We start from the raw sequence: 20,493 nt of genomic DNA, 5'->3' as shown, positions 1-20,493 counted from the left end.
TCTTCTGAAGTCAGTTTCATCTGCTTTAAGAAAGATATTCCAACCAAAACTAAGCCAAAATTCCCATATTCTAGTTGTTGCCGTCCACTTTTCTGGCTTTTATCAACTTCCTGTCATTCATGACAATGATACAAGTCCCCAAAATGTCCCACTGAAAGCTTCACAAAATTAAATGTCTATTTCTGAAACAACCCAGTTTTACTTCCTCTGCTCCAGAAACAGATCTGGCAGCTGGGCAAAACTTACGGAAAACAAGCAAAAAAAGATGCAAACCAGTTTGACATCAAGATTTTAACTACTTTACCATGCATACATTTGAATGTACTTTTATTTTTACGTTTTACCTAAACTTTGAGATCGGATTTTATTTGGACTGTACTCTCTAGAATTTGCTAAATCCAAGTAGCTACAAACATATCAATGTTGAGTAAACCCTTGATACTCATACTAATGGTAACCAACTGAAAGTAGGAAGGGGTGTGCCTGTGGTACTGAGGGGGAATTCCAACACTCTTACCAGTGCACTCAGCTAGTCAAAGTGAGAATTATTCAGTCTCCAAAAGGCTGTTGTATCATGTCTTCCGTGAATCTCAAGGGACAGTTGCAAGTCTCCGGAAAATAACTCAAGAAATCTCCCTGCAGAATTGCATTATGGGAAACTACCTGCTACATTCTGAACTGTCTGTCTTTTGCTACGTTACACATACCCAATACTGAGTAAATTAAATAAAAAATAAAACTTCTTTAGTCAATCCACCAATGTGGTTGTTTCAGCCTCAGTGAGAAAATTACAAATTAACCATTCAAGTTCAATTTGTTTTTCGTCTGGCTTGATGAACACAATTTTCCACTTTAGGGGCCCTATCCTCTCGGAGCAATGTCAGTTCGCAGTCTTCTGTAAATGACACTGACTGTCAGACGTGAACTCTCACTTCTCTGAAGAAACGCCTAAGAGCTTCTGTGTGCCAAACCGTGACAGCTCAGCTATCACCAAGCCTCCAAATACACATAACACTCACATTACAGATGATCACATCTCTTGCACAAGTGGCTGCAATAGTTTTACTGAACCGTTTTTGTTAATACGGCAGCTTTTTAGCATGACCAAAATGGCGTGCTGAGAACATTTTCATTTTGTCTTTTTATGAATTTTTTTGCAGATTGGACAGGGGGAGGGGGCAGAACCAAAATATTGCAGAAAGTGTTAGTCGGGCGCTCTTCCGCTTATGCAGATTTGCAGCCGCATTTGACTTCTTGTGGTTTTCACTCAACTTTCTTCCATTTTGAAACAGCAGAAGGAAGCAGGTGCGTTTTCATTTGGATAGAAGTATACAGTGAGAAAATAGCACACTGCATTGTAACCAACTGACACCACAAGGTCTGTGCGAGCGAACACAACAAACTACGATTTCACAACAAACACATAAATTAGCTAATAAGAGCTTTCGTTAAAGCTTTCCTCAATTTTTGCTTAAATGTAACCAGCAGATACACAGGTCTAATAAAAGCAACAAACATTTCAGACCCTCGTGGGCTCTTCACTCGAAAAAAAAAAACTTTTAAACACATCTAAACAAAATAAGAGTAAACGTGAGCCACGTTCGACAATACACAGCCGAGTTTCTCCTGTTTCAAAATGACAGTCCAAAGTATTCAGTGATAAAGCTCACCAGCTCAAAGTTACCGTTTTATTTTTTTCTAATAAGTTCAAACAAATAATTAAAACTAACAGAAACTTGTTAAAAATTATGACATTTTAGTGACTATTTTTAGCTGTTTGGCAATAAAAATCTTGCAGGAAGAAGGTTTACCTGTGTGCCTTTCTATCGCTGACGGGCCACTGTGACAGACAACGCCACTTCAACATGGGTCATGCTGATGCAATGTATTGTGGGTTGAACTGACATCCTAATTTCTTTCTTCATCGACTTCTCTCTGCTCGCTCACACTCTCTCATAATAGCACCTTCTGCTAGGCAACGGCCATATCGCGAATGCGGTCAGGTTTGCAGCAAACCATCACTGTGTTTCATCAAGTCTCCATGGCAACAACTTCTTATCTCATTTGCATCTTCAGCTTTCAATATGTACTCATGCCAAATATGGTCAACTTCTCACATTCCCCGCCCCTTTCTGGATCCCCTTTTCATAACTTCCCTTTTCTTTGCATTTGCACAACTGTGTTTGACACACGTGGTGAGACACTTATTAACAAAGCCACAGGATGAAAAGAGAAATTCACTGGAATAAACTTTATTAGTGTCTACAGAATACAAAGAGGGACCGTTTGAGAGAATTCTAAATATATTGCGGTCTAGTTCTGCTTCTAGTATTTTTAAAAACACTTGTCTTCCAGTTAAGACAAAAATAAATGCAACATTTTTTTGTTCACTGGACAAAAAAATGTATTAAAAAAAAGGATTGAATCCACACATAAAGAATTCTGCATGCATAAACTGTTCATGTGAGAGTGGGAAAAAGAGGAAGAGTGTGTGACGCTGCAGAGCCGTTTGCAAGCTGAGATACCAAGAAGTAAAACGACTAATTAAATCAGGAAGCAGGGGCTTGAATTGGGACTCCCTTGCATATTCACTTAACCCCTAGCTCTTCATCATTTCAGCATTTGCTCACCTTCAAAAGCTCCCCCCTGACCGAACGACTGTGTCTATCAAACTATCAATGGAATGTCGAAGCAGGGCTCTCGGGCCCACACACGCAGCAACACTCAGCAACACTCAGCACCTGTCTCCAACTGCCAGCAAAGAGAAAGGCAGTCAATCAGACGGGACAACACCACCAGGGGAAAAGAGCCCAGGAGTGGGAGGAAGACAACCAGCAGTTTATTAGTAAAACACTTAAAGAAAGGTAAAATATTGTGGTGAACATCAATTATCAATATTATAGCTGTTTTTTGACTGTTACTGCACAATTAAAAAAAAGCTTCTAGATTCTCACAAACAGGATAAACAGTCATTAATCTTTATGCTTGATTTCCTCCCAAACCAAAGCCTTGCATTTCATGATGGGGGACTTTCCAAGGGGATGAGAGCGCATGCTTGTTTGTCTTACTTGGTTTTATGTGTCCCTGTGCGAGGCGGTGTGATGCAGAGGATGGAAACTTCCAGCATCTTCTCTAAGAGTTACTGGTATAGGCCTCAAACATTCTTCCAAACCCTGCAAAGAAGAAGCCTGTTCTAAGAAATGGATGGAAATTTTGACAAAGTACTATAATACATTTATCTTGTAAAATAATTTACGAACATGATTTAAATATTTTATTATACTGCTTTACTGAATTATTTTTATTTTATTTTATTTTATTTTTTTTATGGAGACTTAAGTTTGCCTGGTCAAACTGGATTTAAGACAAAACTAGAGAAATGTTTAAGAAAATGTTATTTATTTTCTGTAAACATTTAATAAAATAAAATAAAAATTAGGTGAAAGAAAAAGAATGTTATAAACATGTTTTATTTGTGTTTGTTTAAATCTAAAGCTGAATCGGGATTAACAGTGCAGAAATGTAAAATCTTAATTTAGGCTGATTTTACCTGTTAAAATCTTAATCCAAATCCAGTTTATTGTGGAGTCATGAGAGCTCTTCAGGTCTTCAGATTAAGTACAGAGGGGAAATAAAGTTGGCCTGACAAAAACTGCAAATCTGGTCAAATCAGCATTAATAAACACAAATTTCGGAATATTTTGGGGTGTATTCAGACAGGAAAAGTTGATAGGTCCGGACCGAGTCCGTATAGTGTCCTGAACCTTGACTTTGGTCTGTATTCAGACTGCCGTCATCTGGACATGTCTGCTCCAAACCAAAGCTTGTAAACAAAAGCACATGACTAAAGATCTCTTCAGTCATTGGCCAGGAATTATGAGGGCGGGGCAAAACAACCAAAGACGGAATAATGGAAGAGCAACGCTTTGCAATCCTTGTCGGGACAGTTCACTAATTCAAACTTTATATTTCACTGACTCATTTTGAAAGTCTGTATCAACGTCGGGTACAACACTTTTTACTGCTACTTTTGGAGGACAGTTACTGAGGAGACGATGTGTAAGAAGGTACAGTAATAAGTGTTTATTGTGGGAAAAACAGTGTGAGAAGCAATGAGTATCACGTTAAAATCTGTTTACATCCCGTAACGACAGGCTACGGTGGCTATTTTGGTCCAGTTGTTCCGTTCTGAGCTCAGAGCCTATACTGACTGAGGAAACTTAGAGCGAACTAGAGCTCAGTCCGATGGAAAACAAACAGTCTATCTTGAAGATGGGTCTGAGAGCAATTCTTATACCAAGTCCAAGGTCCGCTTGGGTGTATTCCGATTGAAACTTTGGTTATATTTTAAAATTGACCGGATTTTCTCCTTTGTCTCGGGGTAACTTCCTGCAAGAATTGACGCGGATCACTTGTGGCTCACGTAAAAAATAGACCAGACGCCAAAACAATCGCCGCACAGCCCGAGCCAGCTGCCGAGGACTGCAACACTTCGTGTCTGGTGTGAGCAACACAATGGGGTTAACTAGGGTGCCAAATGAACGGTGTGAACCAGGCGTTGGACTAATTTCCAGGGATGTACCCTGTCTTTGCCCAAAACTAACCAGGTTAAACTCTAGTAGCCCCATGACCCTAAAAGTGATAAAGCTGGCTAAGAAAATGGACAGATGAATAGTAAATGTCTTACATTTATATAGGGCTTCAAAACCTTCCTTGAAGGTCCAAAGCACTGTACTGTCTCATTCACACGTTCGCACACTGATAACTTTACTTATCAAGGTGGGAATCAAATGTGCGATTTTCCAATCAAAGGTTGACTGCTCTACCTCTGCACCATGAAAAAGAAATAATGACTGATTAAAAAGTGACAATGAGCCACATGACAAAGATGATATGCAAACTTTTTGTTTACTGTTCTCATTTTAATGCTTAAGAAAGTTTAAAAATGCTTAGAGTGAAAAAGCTTTTTACTGATGGCTCTATTTTGTCGGCTAAGACTATTGTAGCACAAATCATTACAAATGTGTCAATTTAACTTGGTACCTGGCAGTGTTACAAAAAGCTCTGAGAAAGCATCAGCAACCTTCCCTGTTCTGGGATATAAAGCTTCTACGACTCTAGGGATTGGAGGTCAATGAGACCAGGCCTAATTTAGGCTCCGCTGCAGCGCAAGATACCGGGAATCAGAGTGAGAACTTCTTCCCTCTTTAAAGTTCCCCTATCTCTGCAGCCTGAAAGCGGCACTGCTGGACTCTCACATAAAGTAAGGACCTGAGGACAAAAGTAGAGGATGTGCATTTCAAATATTCTCCTGCTAGCAAAACTAGCACCAGTGTAAAAACATTACAAATGAATACATTAGATGTCTAAAACCATGAATTGACTTTACCATCTAGCTTAACCACTTCTGCGATGCCTCACTGACTGTAGGAAGATTCATAGTGTGTTGGTTCAGTCACTGATTCTGAGTCGAGGGTCCCTCTCCCAGTATCACAGCAACTTGCAATAAATTACACCGGTAATTAGGTAACAGGAGAAGACTAATCTGAGAGTCTATACTTACACTGTCTGCTCAGCCAGGCCCTGACACGGTGTCATATGATCTTCAAGAAGCTTGATGCCGCTGGCCTGGAAGTGTTTTTGTTTCTCCAGCTGGGTCAGGGCTTTTCAATGAAATGAAACTGAAAAACAATCAAGAAAATTCAAAGTATTGAAGGGATTCATGGATATAAAGAGATAGACAAACAGAGGGCAAGATGACACAGCAATCCCGTCCATTTAGGGATATTTGAACACATCATTATCAACTGCAGCAGCTTGTTTCTTTAAAATAAATGGATTAAATGAGGATTAATTGGTGAGCCTGAACATTCCAGCATATTCCAACAGTGATATGACTGCACATTCATTATTGAAGAGTGCAATCACATCAGCCATGGTATGGAATACAAAACAGTATTAGCTGTAGAGATGTGCTGAAGTATCATCTTTACCTCCCACTATCTACAGACAGCAGATAGAAACAACCATGGCTGTGATTTTTGGTGCATGCTGGTTTGACAATCCCAGCAGAGACAGGACAGTGGCATAATCCCATTAGTCCATTTGAGGTCCACCCTGCAAAATGAGGGCCCAGAGGCGGGGGCTCTGTCCATTAACTGCTTCCCGGAACAAAACTGTACCTGCCTCTTTTATCAATGAGAAAACCTCTGCTTAAAAGCCCCCAACAGTTTGTAACAATAAACAGCACTGAAGATGAGAGGACTGTAGACTCAAATGTATTAGACGAATTAGAGACGACGTTCAAAAGTTTGTAGCATACTTCTTATCAGAACTGTTTCAAAATTACACCCAATTATTTACCATTCACAATAATAAAGGCAAAGGCTGAATCCGAAATCTTACCCTACCCCTCCAATAGTAGGGGCATTTGAAGCAGTAGTGATTTTTTAAAGGGAAGGGGTAAGAGCTTAGGCCTGACTGTCCCTCCGCATCGTGCTGTGTCGCTAAGAAGAAACTCATTTTTTGTTTTAGCATGACTTTCTAAAGTTATAAAAGTGTATTTATGTATTTTCTGAGCACTGGCAGCTACATAGATAGATTACTGTTGACTATTGATGATGTCTTCAAGGGTTAGCAACGTCCGAATTTAAAGACGCTATTTTTCCATAACTGTCCGTTTGGAGGGCTAAATGTAGAGGTATAGTGAGAAGCCGTAGGGGAAGAATTCGGATTCAGTCAAAGTTCTGAGAAGTGGTCTGTTATTTTAAACCATAAATATATTCATTCAACTGTTTTCTGCTGAATCCCTATTGGGGTCACGGTGTTGCTGAAGCCAGCCCAGTATCTAACACTGACACAGAGCCATATAATCACACACACTTAAGCTACGCTCATGCCACCATCAGCAACAAGTGTTCAAGCAACTACTTTCAAAGAAAAGTCACATTAAACATATGTTGCAACTTCCGCTGTCAGAGCTCTGGTGTTCACACGTAGCAGTGCTACTTTCACAACTGTTTTCGGGCTCTACATACAAAACACGTGGCTATTGAAAACATGTAGCTAGCTAAACCAGGTCAAACTATGACCAATCAGAGACACAGATTTGGTAGTGATGTACAAAAATTTGAACATAGAAGAGAAATTGCTGTAATAATTGGAGAAATAACTGCGGTTTGTGCCCGTCCAGAATTTTTAATATATCGTAATAGAGCTGAGAAATAAAAAGCCTGGAGCAAGTTTCGTACCGCTTTGTTATTTCGCACCTAGCCTCTTCTAACCATCAGTGGCGGACATACGCTAGTAAACAGTAGTAAAAGAAAAAGAAGAAGGCCCTCCCTGCTTGTCCAGAGTGAACACCATCAAGTATATCCACGACGTTCAAGAATGCATGTTTAGTGTGTTCTTGCATGTCCGGTATGACCGTAGCTTTAGGGACAATTTAGAACCACAATTGTTTTTTTTTAAAGTTCTTGTTGTTTTTAATATAAAGCCCATCAATCCATCTGATTTGCAAAACTTTTTTCTTGTTCCGTCCAGTTAGCTTCCAGCTGGGCAAGAAGAAAACCATAATATTTATCTGAATATAACAATTACAAACCCTGTGAAGATATGCACAAGACTGTGCTGCTTCAGCAGTTGGTGTTGGAAGCTGCATGCTAAGCTGGATACTCATTAGTTCAAATTTGTTTCAATTGTCATTAAATAAAAGCAGCTTTAAATGATAAAAAATTGTAATAAAAATATTAGGTTCTCCTCTCAATCAGTTAAGCAAAAGCCTAATTTAATAATATATATTCCCACATCAGATAATATTAGAGTTTTTTAATGAAGGTAAAAGCCTAAAAAAATAAATATGTTATTGCTATACCAACTGTAGAAAGCAAAAAAAAAAAAAAGTGCATCCACCAGTCAGAGACATATTCACTTAGTCACCTAGCAACCAGTCAACCCACCATGGAACCCATTGTAATTCTAAAAAAGTGCTACATATAATTATATACTTCCTTAGCCAATCACATAAGGCTTTGAGCCATAAATAACAGATTGCTCCCCCTGCATAACACAAGACGGTGCCAAAAAGTCAACAAACACTTTTTCCAGTAGCGGCTCCACCACAGCACTGCAATGGCCCTGCTCAGATCAAGATAAACAGTTGTGGAGAGAAGCACAGGCCTGACAGTTTTCAAAAGAGAGCAGTAGAAACAGAAAAAAAAAAGAAACAAAAGCAGCCTATGATTACAAAGTCATTCAGTAGGCTTTTAAGGGGGAGTGTGGCTATGAGCTATATTATTAAAGACTGTTCAAAATGGCCAGAAAACCAAAGTCCCTATTCAGAATACTGGGAAGTTTTAAAGACTAGAGCCCATGACGAAACGTGTGCTTAAATAGCCTTTTAATTTTTTTTATGCTCCTGCGAATAATGTCGATAGCAGAACTTCAGTTTTAAGCCACACACATGCTCCACTTAAATTGTATTACAAGTGTGCGTTTCTGCCAGACAGCTACTGTGGTTCTCTGTGAAAGCACTTGGATCTGGCTGAAGATATTCTGAGTCGGATGATTTAAGACGTCAGTTAAAAACTGGCTGCAGCTATTACCAGGTCACATCATCTGAAGTCAGATGACTGGGCATGGATCTGTAAGAATGTTTGTCTATATAGAATTATTGGTATATGTAGCTGAATTATAAGGTTTCAAAAGTCAGGATATTGCAACGGGCGTTAAATCACATGACAGCAAAGTTATTTTCGAAAGATCCGTTTTTGTCTCATTTTTTGACTTGGTGCAAGGCCTAAAAGCGGACGCTTATCTTGATTTTATCAGCTAAAATGTGACTGGTTCATGTTAAACGTTCGTGTAAACATACTTCCTGAGATAAGTTTGCATAGCTCACTAAAGGACACATAGCTGATAGAAAGACAAGCTTAAAAGTGAATATTTCTAACGTTCTACTGCTGTCTGAGTTTACTGGAGAATTTTAACATGGTGAAATAACACTTTTAAAATTGGCATTTTAAAGGGGCCATAACACGATTTTCTTTAGTCTTTCAGAGTAAATTATATCCATATAATCATTACCTTTGGAACACTAAAAAACAAATTATTTATGAAATATGAGTTATTTTTGTGAACTCTTTTCATACCCGGAAATAAAACGTTTTGATCTGAGGCTCCGCCTTTTGCTCCATGAGGGTGCCGCCCATTTCATGACGTCCTCCTAGAGTCCGCCTCGTCAGTGTGTCACCCACGAAAAAAAATAAATAAATAAATAAAAGTTTTTAAATATTGATGTACATACTGTGTAGACCGAGCGTTTATCCCAAAAATTTGGCACAGACAGAATGGTGATGCTAATGGGCTGATTTAGTATAGTCAAAAAATGCAGACAGCACCAGATGAACATTTCAGAATTTATTGAAATGATGAAATAGTCTGCTCCCTGTGTCCCCCATCTGCTTGCGCCATTCTCTGATCCATCCTTACATGCCGTACAGATTCGTCACCAGAAGTTTCTTCACAAAGTTTGAACGCCGAATCGAATGAGCGTTTCTTGGCCAACACAGACAGCCGGCATCTGGACAACTGTGCATGAGTCAGTGGGTAGGGGCCTCGCAAAGCTAGCTAATAACCGCTAGCTTCACGGAGAAAGTGTTTGTGTTAGCCTGGGGGCGGAGCAGATTCCTCCTGGATGTAATTTGTGATGTAAGCAGGTGAGGACCTGCTTGTTTTCGTGGGTGTGGGAGGGGCTGCTGTTGAGAGGTTTTTAAGAGGATTACTCAGAAAAATTGATCAAAATACAGCTTTGAAGTTGTTTATAGAGAGAAATGAACAGTATAATACACAAGAGCTCAAAAGGTGAATTTTTCATGGTATGGCCCCCTTTATATCTCCTTTTCTACTTGAACTATTTAATTTTTTAAAGACATCTTCAATCACATAAGTGGGGGTCTTTCCATATTTGTTCCATATAAAAACTAAAAAAAAAACACAAAAGAGATTTATGATATTGTGACTTATTAAAAAAAAGGGAAATAAAGGTTACAATGAGGACAACAATGCTCCATCCAAAATAAATAAATTACAAGCAATATCAAATATAATGTGTTCTCATAGGGCCAATAAAAAAATACATTTAAAGCAAATTTTATTTATTTTATTTTTTTCTCAACCAAATAGCTTTAGTTCAAAATTAAAATAAAATAAAAGTGAGAAAAGGTAGGAAGAATATTAGGGTTTACTATATTTCTATCTTCCAAACCCTAAAATCAATTAATTTTCTTGAAGAAGACAAGTATCTATTTCAGTAAGTACCTTTACCAAATCATAAAGTAATTTTTAATATTTTCTAAACTTATTTTCAACAATTAGAAATATTTCATTAGACAGGGAATGGGAGATCTGTGCTGTCATGAAGTAAAAATGTTCCTCAATTAAGCTGGAAGAATGTATCATATCACTATCTATAAACTTCTCATTGCTGTGTCTCACCAGAAATGACTTCATTTCTACACAGCCAGTATGTCTGAGTGCCAAAACACTTTTAGAATCTAAGTAAGCTGTGAAATATGCAACCCATACGTCTTTGCTAAAGTAAAGGTAATTTTAGAGGCCGGAATGATGTGTACTTTTAATAAGAAATAGTAATAAATTGCTCGTAACACATTTCTGTGCTATAGCTGGTGGTAAAAGTAGACACACATTATGACTTGAAATATGCTAATAGTCATTTCGCCAGTGGTGCTATCTTTAGCTGTGATAAGTGCTCATCACATTGAAGTGGAACACTTCTAATAAGGGGCAGGAATTGCATACTTGGAATTTTTTTGTTTTCCTAACATAAACGTATTTTACTTGAAGTACTTAGTCAAGCTATTTCAAGTTTTTTAATAATAAAATAACTAAATAAGTCAAATGAATACAGTTGGTATAGATTCTATAATTATGCTGGAAAACTACCATTTGTAATATCTTGTTATTGATCTGAAATGATGCCTCTAAACCTAAAAAAACTAGAATATTTTTAAACCCTGCTTGTAAAACCTAAAAGATCACTGTGAGCTCACAAGACCTTTTTTTGAAACCTCCCTTTTGGGATTGCGTTAGCCTATATTTCCTCTTTCAAGGTTGGTAGTGGCGACACATTAAATCTCTTGTCCTGCTTGCTAGTGTTGGCGTCAGGTCAAAAGCAGCTAGGCTAAAATGATGAGTAGGAAATTCTGAAGAGCTGTATTTGTCCTGACCTGCTGGTGTCATGTCTGCTAAGTAAGTAGCAAAAAGGAAAGAGCTGAAATCATAAGCAGTGTATTAAATTCTGCCTCTGTAATCAGCTGCAAAAAAATCTGTTACCTCTTCTTTCAACTGCACCACTTCATTTTATTACCCTCCAGGCATGTCATACTGATGGAGGATATCATGTGCTTTCATGGAATAAGGCTAAAAAACATTACAGCTAACTGTGTTGAGACACAAAGAGGAGCATATGCCATCTGCTGGTCATCTTTAAACATGATGTGACAGATACTTTTCTGTTTAAAAGCAGTCAATGACATATTTATATGCGGAAAAAGAAGAGTGATATCCCAGCTGAATACAGATAGGATGTGTTGAACTAAGCTAAGTCCTCTTTTCCCATGTGACAATGCACTTCTGTTATGCAGGGTAACTATATCTCAACAGCAGCATGTGGCATTTATCTTTGGGCTGCAGAAGGGGTTGCTATCAGCAAACAGCTTACACAGCACTCGCGGAATGGAAGGAACTCAGGGCATGTTATGCGGTGTAACAACACAGCACAAGCAAACAGGCAACTCGATATTATGATGCATTTGCAAAGGCCACAGGTCAGTTTGCCTTTTTAACCTGCTAAATAATGGACCAAATCAACAAGGCATTCGATGTGGCAAAAAAATTACATAACACAGTTGTTTATTCTTTCCTCTGTACATACATATGGCTTTATCATTTCTAATTTGCTTAGTCATATACAGCTAATTCAAAAGGTGCCTGCTTATCAGAAGCACTGCAAGAACTTTGCATTCTGATAGTCCTCCAATGATCCCCAGCGAAGATGTTGACTATTTAAAGTGCAATATGAAGCAGAACCATTAGCCACTATGAAAATGATTTCAAAAAGTAAATGATTTGTTCACAATATCTTACAGACTTCAGTAAAACTTTTTTTTTTTTTTTTTTTTAAGATGCATATCAATTAAAATAGTGTTTTGGGTGTTTTCAACATGTTCGTTTAGCAATTTTCTCATTATAGAGGACATAAATAAAAAAAAAATAATAAGATTAAACTGCATTCCTGAGTACTGCTTGATTCAGACCAGGGTGGACCAGATAAAAACGCATGATATAAGAGGGCCAAAGACTCCTGCTCCCTTACAATTCTAAAGCATCCACTTGAAGACAAATGGATTTATTAACATCTTCATTTTCCTCCTGACGAACCATCTGGCTCCAACCTATGCTGCTGAATAGCTTTAATATTGAAATATTTCTACGCTAATATTAGCTTGGGCTAGTGAGGAGCTACAATCTTGCAGGAGAGTGTGTAAACAAAGGCATGCTGGGATTTTAACATTGCGTTACTTCCTCACAAACTTTCCCGCCCACAACCCAGAGACAAACTTCCGATGGACTCCTGCCCCGCTGCAGAAAATATGTCTTAAAAAATGACACCTGCTTTTTGAGTTTGGCTTAAAAATGCATAATCATAATTAAAAGACCACTGGGAACGATTTTACAATAAATAAAAATATAGTTGTAGTGGGACTATAAGGTCAATGCTATGATTCATGCACACTACAGACCATCATAGGGGCACAATTTTCCCCTGAAAGTATTGCATAAATGACTCATTTTTTTTATTATTAAAAGGCAATCTATTCATTTTCTGTAGCCACTCCTTCCTGTTAAGGGTCACTAGGATGCTGGAGCCTATCCACCTCGACAGCGAGGTACATTCTGGACAGTTTCCCGTTGTACCGCAAGGTTAGAGACAAAACTCTCACAACAACAAGGAACAATTCCGAATTACACAAAACATATTATTGTGTGTTAATTAATCATTTGTTTGTTTGTTTATCTTTATATGGGAAGTTTGTTGAGTGGGAACACACAATTTGATAGTTTTAATACTGCCCCCTGAATTGAATTGAATTGAATCAAACTTTATTAATCTGACAAAGGAGAAATTTACCTGTCAGCTCAGGGGGAAAATAATTAACCACAAATTACCAAACAAACAAAGAAACAAGTAAATAAATAAAAAAAATAATAATAATGCTCTACTTGTGAACTTTTTAATTAAAAATATCAATTTAACCACATTGAAGTAAAAAAGAAGTAAAAAAGTATAAAAACACCTTTTTAAAAAGTAACAAAGGTCAGCAGCGTCTTGACAAAAACAGGGTTAAAAAGAAGTTCACCCACCTATTTTTTGTTGACATGCTTTCCTCTTAGCAGAGCTAAGAATCTTCTGGAATGTTAAAAATGTGGACACAAAAGAAAAATAAGTTATAAACATTGTTGTTTTAATTCATGAACAAGTTACTGCCCCCAAAAAGTCTAAATTACCTTGAATAATTGATTGAATGAGGTCTTTTCTTTAATTAAGAATGCTAATTTTCTTAGCCAAAGTGGCTAAAAGGTTTTAAATTTTCCACGAACGAACGTCAACCTGTGGAATGCACCTGTCCATGTTGACTTTTTCTTTCTCGCGAGATTTCCGCATTGCGCAGTGGAGACCGTCGGCCGCCATCACTGCACTCAAGCTAACATTACCCAAGACACAAGAAGAAGAAAAAAAGAAAAAAGAAAGAAAGAAAAAGAATAAATCTGCACAGCGACAACGCAAATATAGACACAGATTTAATTCCTCTTAGGGAGGTCGTTGAGGTTTTCTTAGGCTCTCCCGGCGCAGAAAGCAAAATCAGCGACTGCCTTTCATGTAGTCTATAAGTCAACTTACAAAACAAAGTCGGTCGAACTAATCATGTCCAACCTCAAAGGCGGCACTAAAAAGGACACCAAGATGAGGATACGAGCCTTTCCTGTGAGTATTTATTTGTTCTTTCAGTTTAAAAACCCCAACTTTGACATTCGAGTATCGAGGCTGACAGCTCCTTACGTTAGCACCTGCTAGCTAACTAGCTACTCAAACGAGAAAAATAGCTTTGTCATGCGATAACTAAAGAACTTGTAACATAACTTGGAGCCGTATAGCTGTATTAGTAGCGTGTTTCTATTTCTATCAGAGGGATTACTGTCTTCGTGAGCTAATATGTGTCAGGGAAACTTCTCCAATGGGGCTGTGTTGCACACAAGCTAGCTCAAATAGCGGGCCTGTTAGCAGACTTTGCTAAGTTTAATTCAAGCAGGAAGTATATTATGAATTTAACTGCTGGTTTATATTATAGTGCAACTTCCATGGGTTTTAAACTGGAATCAGAGAATGCTCAATTTCACCCAAAGTTAGACCTCAGTACATGTCTTAGCAGTAACTGTAAACAGCCTGTGGTAACAATGTCACACCAAAAAATAATCAAAATGAGCTAATATTCCCAATTTTACTGCAGTATAATGTTATATTTATAAAGTTAACCACAGTTATACTTTCTTAACCTGTTTATGCAAGAAAAAATGACCAACATGCTAAAAGTCTGGCTAAAATAATTGACTTGATTTTCTTCCATAGATGACAATGGATGAGAAATATGTCAATAACATCTGGGACCTTCTGAAGAGCGCCATCCAGGAGATTCAGAGGAAAAACAACAGTGGCCTCAGCTTTGAGGAGCTCTACAGAAATGCCTACACTATGGTTCTGCACAAGCACGGGGAGCGACTCTACACTGGTCTGAGGGAAGTCGTCACTGAGCACCTCATTAACAAAGTATGTGGACATTTTTTGGTACTCAAAAGACAGTGTGAACTAATGATACAAGATTATATTATTTAGAGTTAATTTATTTGTCAAATTAGAAGTAACTGAATATGGCTTTTTTTTATCAGGTACGGGAAGATGTCCTAAATTCTTTAAATAATAATTTTCTACAAACATTAAATCAAGCCTGGAATGACCACCAGACTGCCATGGTTATGATCAGAGACATCCTCATGTACATGGTAGGTTTACTTATACGGTTCTCATTTTCCATTTTGATGGATATTTTGTCTTTTTTTTTCACAGGTAAAATAAATTGTGATGTGACTAACTTGATGACTTATAAAAAAGGTTAACTTCCCCCTATATCTGAAAATATTTTTGCAGAATTTGCTTTTGTTAAAATTGGCAGCACTAGTTGCTCACAGGAAGTTCAGAGTCTGTGTTGGTATTTTTGTACGGGGACCTTACATTCATGCACAAATGTAGGTTGAAGATCAGCCAGTTAAACACATTTATCTTTAGCATCTTGTTGGTTGAAAAATTGCTGCAGAATGAGAAAATATGTTTGGAAGAAAGTGCATCGATTCCTTCCATGCACAATAAAGTATTGATTTATTTTTAAATTTGATTAATTCTGATAATATGATTGAGTTGTCACTTTTATTTGGGCAGTTTCTTGATTGTTAAATCTCTAGCATGTCTTGGGAAGTTCTGCTGTTAGAAGTAGATTTTTTGTGAAGCTTGATTTCAGATCGGCTTTACCCAGAATACATCAGTATAGCTCTCTTACTGACAGCCCTTTGATATTCGACTTTGTAAATAACTACCAAATATAAGAACTTTAAAGGTAAAGCTAACAAGTATTTTCAATCACAGCTCATTTTCTTTTGACAAAAGATAAATCCAGGGGATAATTGTGTCTAACTGCATTGGAATTGGCTGGAACGTCTTGTGATACTAACAGAACACTGCTGTAAATATTTCATTTAAGGCTTTAAGGTTTTTTTGGGTGAGTCATCTTTATGATTTTTAAGCACTGTTGTTCCTCATTCTTATTTTTTAGGACAGGGTGTACGTTCAGCAAAATAACGTGGAGAATGTATACAACCTTGGCCTCATCATATTCAGGGACCAGGTAGTGAGATACGGCTGCATTCGAGACCATCTGCGGCAGACGCTGCTGGATATGATTGCACGGGAGAGGAAAGGCGAGGTCGTAGACAGGTTTGCACATTTTTTCTTTCAATACCAGACTTAAAGATTAAGATTTTTTTTTTTTTTTTTTTGCAATAAATAATATCTTTTTGTCAAATTGAAATAAACATGACTTAATATCCACTGACTGTTACAGGGGAGCTATCAGAAATGCCTCCCAGATGCTGATGATTCTTGGATTGGATGGCAGATCTGTGTATGAGGAAGACTTTGAGGGCCCTTTCTTAGATATGTCAGCTGAGTTCTTCCAGGTGAGTCAATGCGCTTTTTTTAAAATGTTTTTGTATGATCTTTAAAGGCTAACAATGCATTATGTTGTCTTTTCAGATGGAGAGCCAAAAGTTCCTCGCAGAAAACAGTGCCAGTGTTTACATTAAGAAAGTAGAAGCCAGAATCAATGAGGAGATTGAACGAGTCATGCACTGTCTGGACAAGACTACAGAAGAGCCCATTGTGAAGGTGGTGGAGAGGGAGCTGATTTCTAAACACATGAAAACAATTGTTGAGATGGAGAACTCTGGACTGGTCCATATGCTCAAAAACAGCAAGACAGAAGGTAAATTTTACATTCTCTGATCCTATTTAAAAAAAAATTCAGTTTATCACATTTTCTAATGTTTGATGTCTTCTCACTTTCAGACCTGGCGTGCATGTATAAGCTGTTCAGTCGAGTGCCAAATGGCCTAAAAACAATGTGTGAGTGTATGAGCTCCTACCTAAGAGAACAAGGCAAGGCGCTGGTGTCGGAAGAAGGAGAGGGCAAAAACCCTGTCGACTACATCCAGGTAGGATGATTTACTAAAGCACATTAACCTCCTTCTTGAAAAAGATTCACATTTTTGTTTTATTCCCCAACAGGGTCTGCTGGACTTGAAGACGCGATTTGATCATTTCCTCATCGAGTCGTTCAACAATGACAGACTCTTTAAACAAACCATCGCTGGAGATTTTGAGTATTTCCTAAACCTCAACTCCCGCTCTCCCGAGTATTTGTCGCTCTTCATTGATGACAAGCTCAAGAAAGGAGTCAAAGGGGTATTTAACACGTAGATTGATGGAAATGTATGATTTTTGCGGAATGTATGTGTAATCTTAAATACTGCGCTGTTATTGTTTTTTCTCCTAGTTGACCGAACAAGAGGTGGAGTCCATCCTTGACAAGGCCATGGTTTTGTTCAGATTCATGCAGGAGAAGGATGTTTTTGAAAGGTACTATAAGCAGCATCTGGGCCGCCGGCTACTCAGCAACAAGAGTGTCTCCGATGATTCAGAGAAGAACATGATCTCTAAGTTAAAGGTAAAAAAAAAATGTTTTTCACTCATTTTTCATTCCTTTATAAGCATGTTTTTTTTGTCATGTTTTATCTTTTTTAATATTGATGAGCAAACTAACATCTTTGCTTTCTGTTGTTTTCCTTTGCAGACAGAATGTGGCTGTCAGTTCACCTCCAAACTGGAAGGGATGTTCAGAGATATGAGCATCTCAAACACTACTATGGATGAGTTCAGGCAGCACATACAAACTACATCGGTAAGCCTCAATCAGGAAAAAAAAATGTTACATGATAATTCACAGTGTCATAAATATTGAAACATTGGTTTACATGTTTCTTTAAAGTTCTACTCTACTATTTTTTTCTATTGTAAAATTGTTCCCAGTGGTATTTTATTTATGATTATGCAGTTTTTAGTCAAAATCAAAAAGACATTTTTTCTGCACCTTGGCAGTAACTCATTAGACATTTACCTTTAGCGTTGTTCAAGTTCAAAAATATTTATTTTAGATATTTAAAAAACGTTTGTAGAGTAGCAAAATAAGATAAGTGTATAAACATCAAAAATCTGAAAGGGAGTGAGAAGAAGAAAAATCTTAGAAATTCTCATCCCCAGTACACCCAGAATGAAAGTTCAGTGTCCTAGCTAAAAGTACATTAAGTTTCAATTACACATTTTTAGTTGTGCATATTTTTCAATAATCATATTTCTGTATTTATACTTAAACTCTGTGGTTGTGGGCGGGACTGTTGGTGCAGAAGGTAGCTTCGTTAATATCCCAGCATGCCTTTGTTTACACGCTCTCCCGCTAGCTTACAGCACCTCACAAGCACAAGCTAACATTAGCGTAGCAAAAAAAAAATTAAAAGCAATATTAAAGCTATCCAGCTCTGCAGTTTTAATCCAAATGGCAGCTCAGACAAGGAAAATGAAGATGTTAATGGATCTATTTAGATTAGTAGCGGAGAAAGGAGACCTAGGCCCACCCATAGCAATTTTAATAACAAAATACTAAGAAACCCTGTTTTAATACTAAATTCATTTATATATGTCCTCCGTCGTGAGAAAAATGCTACAAGAACATGTTAGAACACCAAAACATCATTTTCATTAGAGTGAGTCTGTAAATGTTTGCATTTTATGGAAATTGTATAAGCAAGATAAAAAAAAATGTCTATTTTAGGTTGTAGTTTTTATCGAAGGACTTTATGTAAAGCACATTACAGCAAACATTGAAAGTGTTGACAGATGACCTGGAGCACTGCCACTCAGGGTTTGTAGAAATGACTGCAGTTCAAATTCAAAATGGTGCAGATAAAGCAGCAATTTTCCTTTCCAAACAAAACAAAACAATAGCTGCATTTCCATTAACTTTGAGATTTCACAAATTGGACTTATGGTAATAAATTCTCTTAATGGAAACAACACAATTTTTAGAAAAAAACGTATTTTTCGAAAAAAAAAAGTTTTTGCGCTTAGAGGAGGTGGTTTTTGGGGGCATATTGAAATAGACATTTTCGCAAAACTGTAATGGAAACACTTTTTTTTTTCCAAATTAAATACCCTTCTTGGTATGAAGTGTCTGCTCTGAGTGCAGCACAGCGGGCGCCACGAGAGATCCCACAGAATCACAGCTCTTTATAAGTTGCGTATCATACGGAATCTTGCAGCTCCTCCATAAAATCACCAACCAAGATTTCATCTTCGCTTCATCTGCAGCTGCACTTTTGCAGCTTGCCGCCTGAATTAGACGCAGAAGTCTCCGTTGAGGATGAACACGAGTGTCATGACAAACTTCAATGCATCTTGTGTTGTTTTATATTCCTTATATCAATGTTTGTCTTTCAGGCATCTCTGAGTGGTGTGGACCTCACAGTGAGGGTCCTCACTACAGGCTACTGGCCCACACAATCTGCAACACCCAAATGCACAATCCCCCCCGCCCCAAGACACGCCTTTGAAGTCTTTAGAAGGTAATGCAATTTTCAAATCCAAGTGTTTGCTGCTCAGTGAGAAATTTTTTTTTTAAAAAGTCCACTTTTTGTTCATTTCTCATCGCAGGTTTTACCTTGCCAAGCACAGTGGAAGACAGCTGACGCTCCAGCATCACATGGGTGGAGCAGACCTAAATGCCACTTTCTATGGGGCTGTTAAAAAGGTAAATGTACGTTCGTTTAACTTTAATACAAAAATTAAAAGCTGCATTGAGTCAAGTTAATTTTCATAAAAGATTTGTTTGTTTTCTTTGAACACTCATCTGCCTGCTTTACAGGAAGACGGTTCTGAGGTCGGGGTCGGAGGAGCCCAGGTAACGGGTTCCAACACCAGAAAACACATCTTGCAGGTCTCCACCTTCCAGATGACCATCCTCATGCTCTTCAACAACAGAGACAAGTTCAATTTTGAGGTGAACAACAATGCATCTCTTTATTTTTTTCAGGTGTTGTTCAGCATAAACAGGCTATGCTGATCATCTTGTTTTGTAACTCCCAAATGTGCAGGAGATTCAGCAGGAAACCGATATTCCAGAGAGGGAACTGGTGCGAGCTCTGCAGTCTTTAGCTTGTGGAAAACCCACACAGCGAGTTCTCACAAAGGAGCCAAAGTCTAAAGAGATCGAGAGCGGCCATGTTTTTACCGTCAACGATCAGTTCACTTCCAAACTGCACAGGGTCAAAATACAGACAGGTGAGTGAAGAGTGAAAAACAACCACAGCTGCATGTATCAATGAACAATGAGGGAAAACATTATTTATTTTTACATATAAAGTGTTTCCTCATTTATGGTAGAGAATGTTCCTTAAATAACCCACGATAGGTGACAAGTTTAAGGCTGGAAAACCCCTCATTACACACTTTACATATATTTTTTCTGACAAAGATGAACATTTTTACATTTTTTTTTATTTGTTAACACTCTCCAAGTTAAAACCTTTATAGGAAAAAATACAAAAATGTAAATAGATTTGAAGAAATGTATGAAGGAGTGATTAATTGGCAAGGATTCAAGCCAATCAGAACACAAAACAATGTGCACTTATTTAAAAAAAATGTAAATTGTACTGGGAAAAAAAAGATGATTGCTCTCTGAGATTCCACATATA

The 20,493-nt window shown here is 37.7% G+C and overlaps 2 protein-coding genes across 4 annotated transcripts in view; one reads left to right on the top strand and one right to left on the bottom strand.

Annotated features, from left to right (window-relative positions):
• mbnl1 (muscleblind-like splicing regulator 1) overlaps positions 1-13,716 on the bottom strand; it is a 46,830-nt gene extending 33,114 nt beyond the window's left edge. Inside the window, exons 1-4 of one of the 2 annotated variants that reach the window (XM_024273877.1) lie at positions 13,588-13,716; positions 13,444-13,489; positions 5,564-5,681; positions 3,069-3,173 (exon numbers count right to left, since the gene is read on the bottom strand). The gene's annotated coding sequence lies outside the window, so the exon portion shown is untranslated. Of the gene's footprint in view, positions 1-1,811; positions 1,967-3,068; positions 3,174-5,563; positions 5,682-13,443; positions 13,490-13,587 lie in introns of those variants that run through there. The other variant, XM_024273879.2, reaches the window with a different exon arrangement.
• A 26-nt stretch (positions 13,717-13,742) lies between these two features.
• LOC112147465 (cullin-3) overlaps positions 13,743-20,493 on the top strand; it is a 7,964-nt gene continuing 1,213 nt past the window's right edge. The window contains exons 1-14 of one of the 2 annotated variants that reach the window (XM_024273873.2): positions 13,743-14,065; positions 14,708-14,905; positions 15,025-15,138; positions 15,963-16,123; positions 16,251-16,365; positions 16,442-16,670; positions 16,754-16,899; positions 16,973-17,149; positions 17,241-17,411; positions 17,538-17,645; positions 19,238-19,362; positions 19,451-19,553; positions 19,662-19,796; positions 19,891-20,077. In XM_024273873.2, the coding sequence (XP_024129641.1) occupies positions 14,006-14,065; positions 14,708-14,905; positions 15,025-15,138; positions 15,963-16,123; positions 16,251-16,365; positions 16,442-16,670; positions 16,754-16,899; positions 16,973-17,149; positions 17,241-17,411; positions 17,538-17,645; positions 19,238-19,362; positions 19,451-19,553; positions 19,662-19,796; positions 19,891-20,077 (2,029 nt within the window). In that variant the 5' untranslated portion in view covers positions 13,743-14,005. The remainder of the gene's footprint in view (positions 14,066-14,707; positions 14,906-15,024; positions 15,139-15,962; positions 16,124-16,250; positions 16,366-16,441; positions 16,671-16,753; positions 16,900-16,972; positions 17,150-17,240; positions 17,412-17,537; positions 17,646-19,237; positions 19,363-19,450; positions 19,554-19,661; positions 19,797-19,890; positions 20,078-20,493) is intronic. The other variant, XM_024273874.2, reaches the window with a different exon arrangement.

The sequence above is a fragment of the Oryzias melastigma genome, linkage group LG17 (assembly GCF_002922805.2).
Source record: "Oryzias melastigma strain HK-1 linkage group LG17, ASM292280v2, whole genome shotgun sequence".
Classification (NCBI taxonomy): Eukaryota; Metazoa; Chordata; class Actinopteri; order Beloniformes; family Adrianichthyidae; genus Oryzias; species Oryzias melastigma.
Note: the sequence above shows the minus strand (reverse complement) of the source record. Positions and strands in the feature narration are given on the sequence as shown.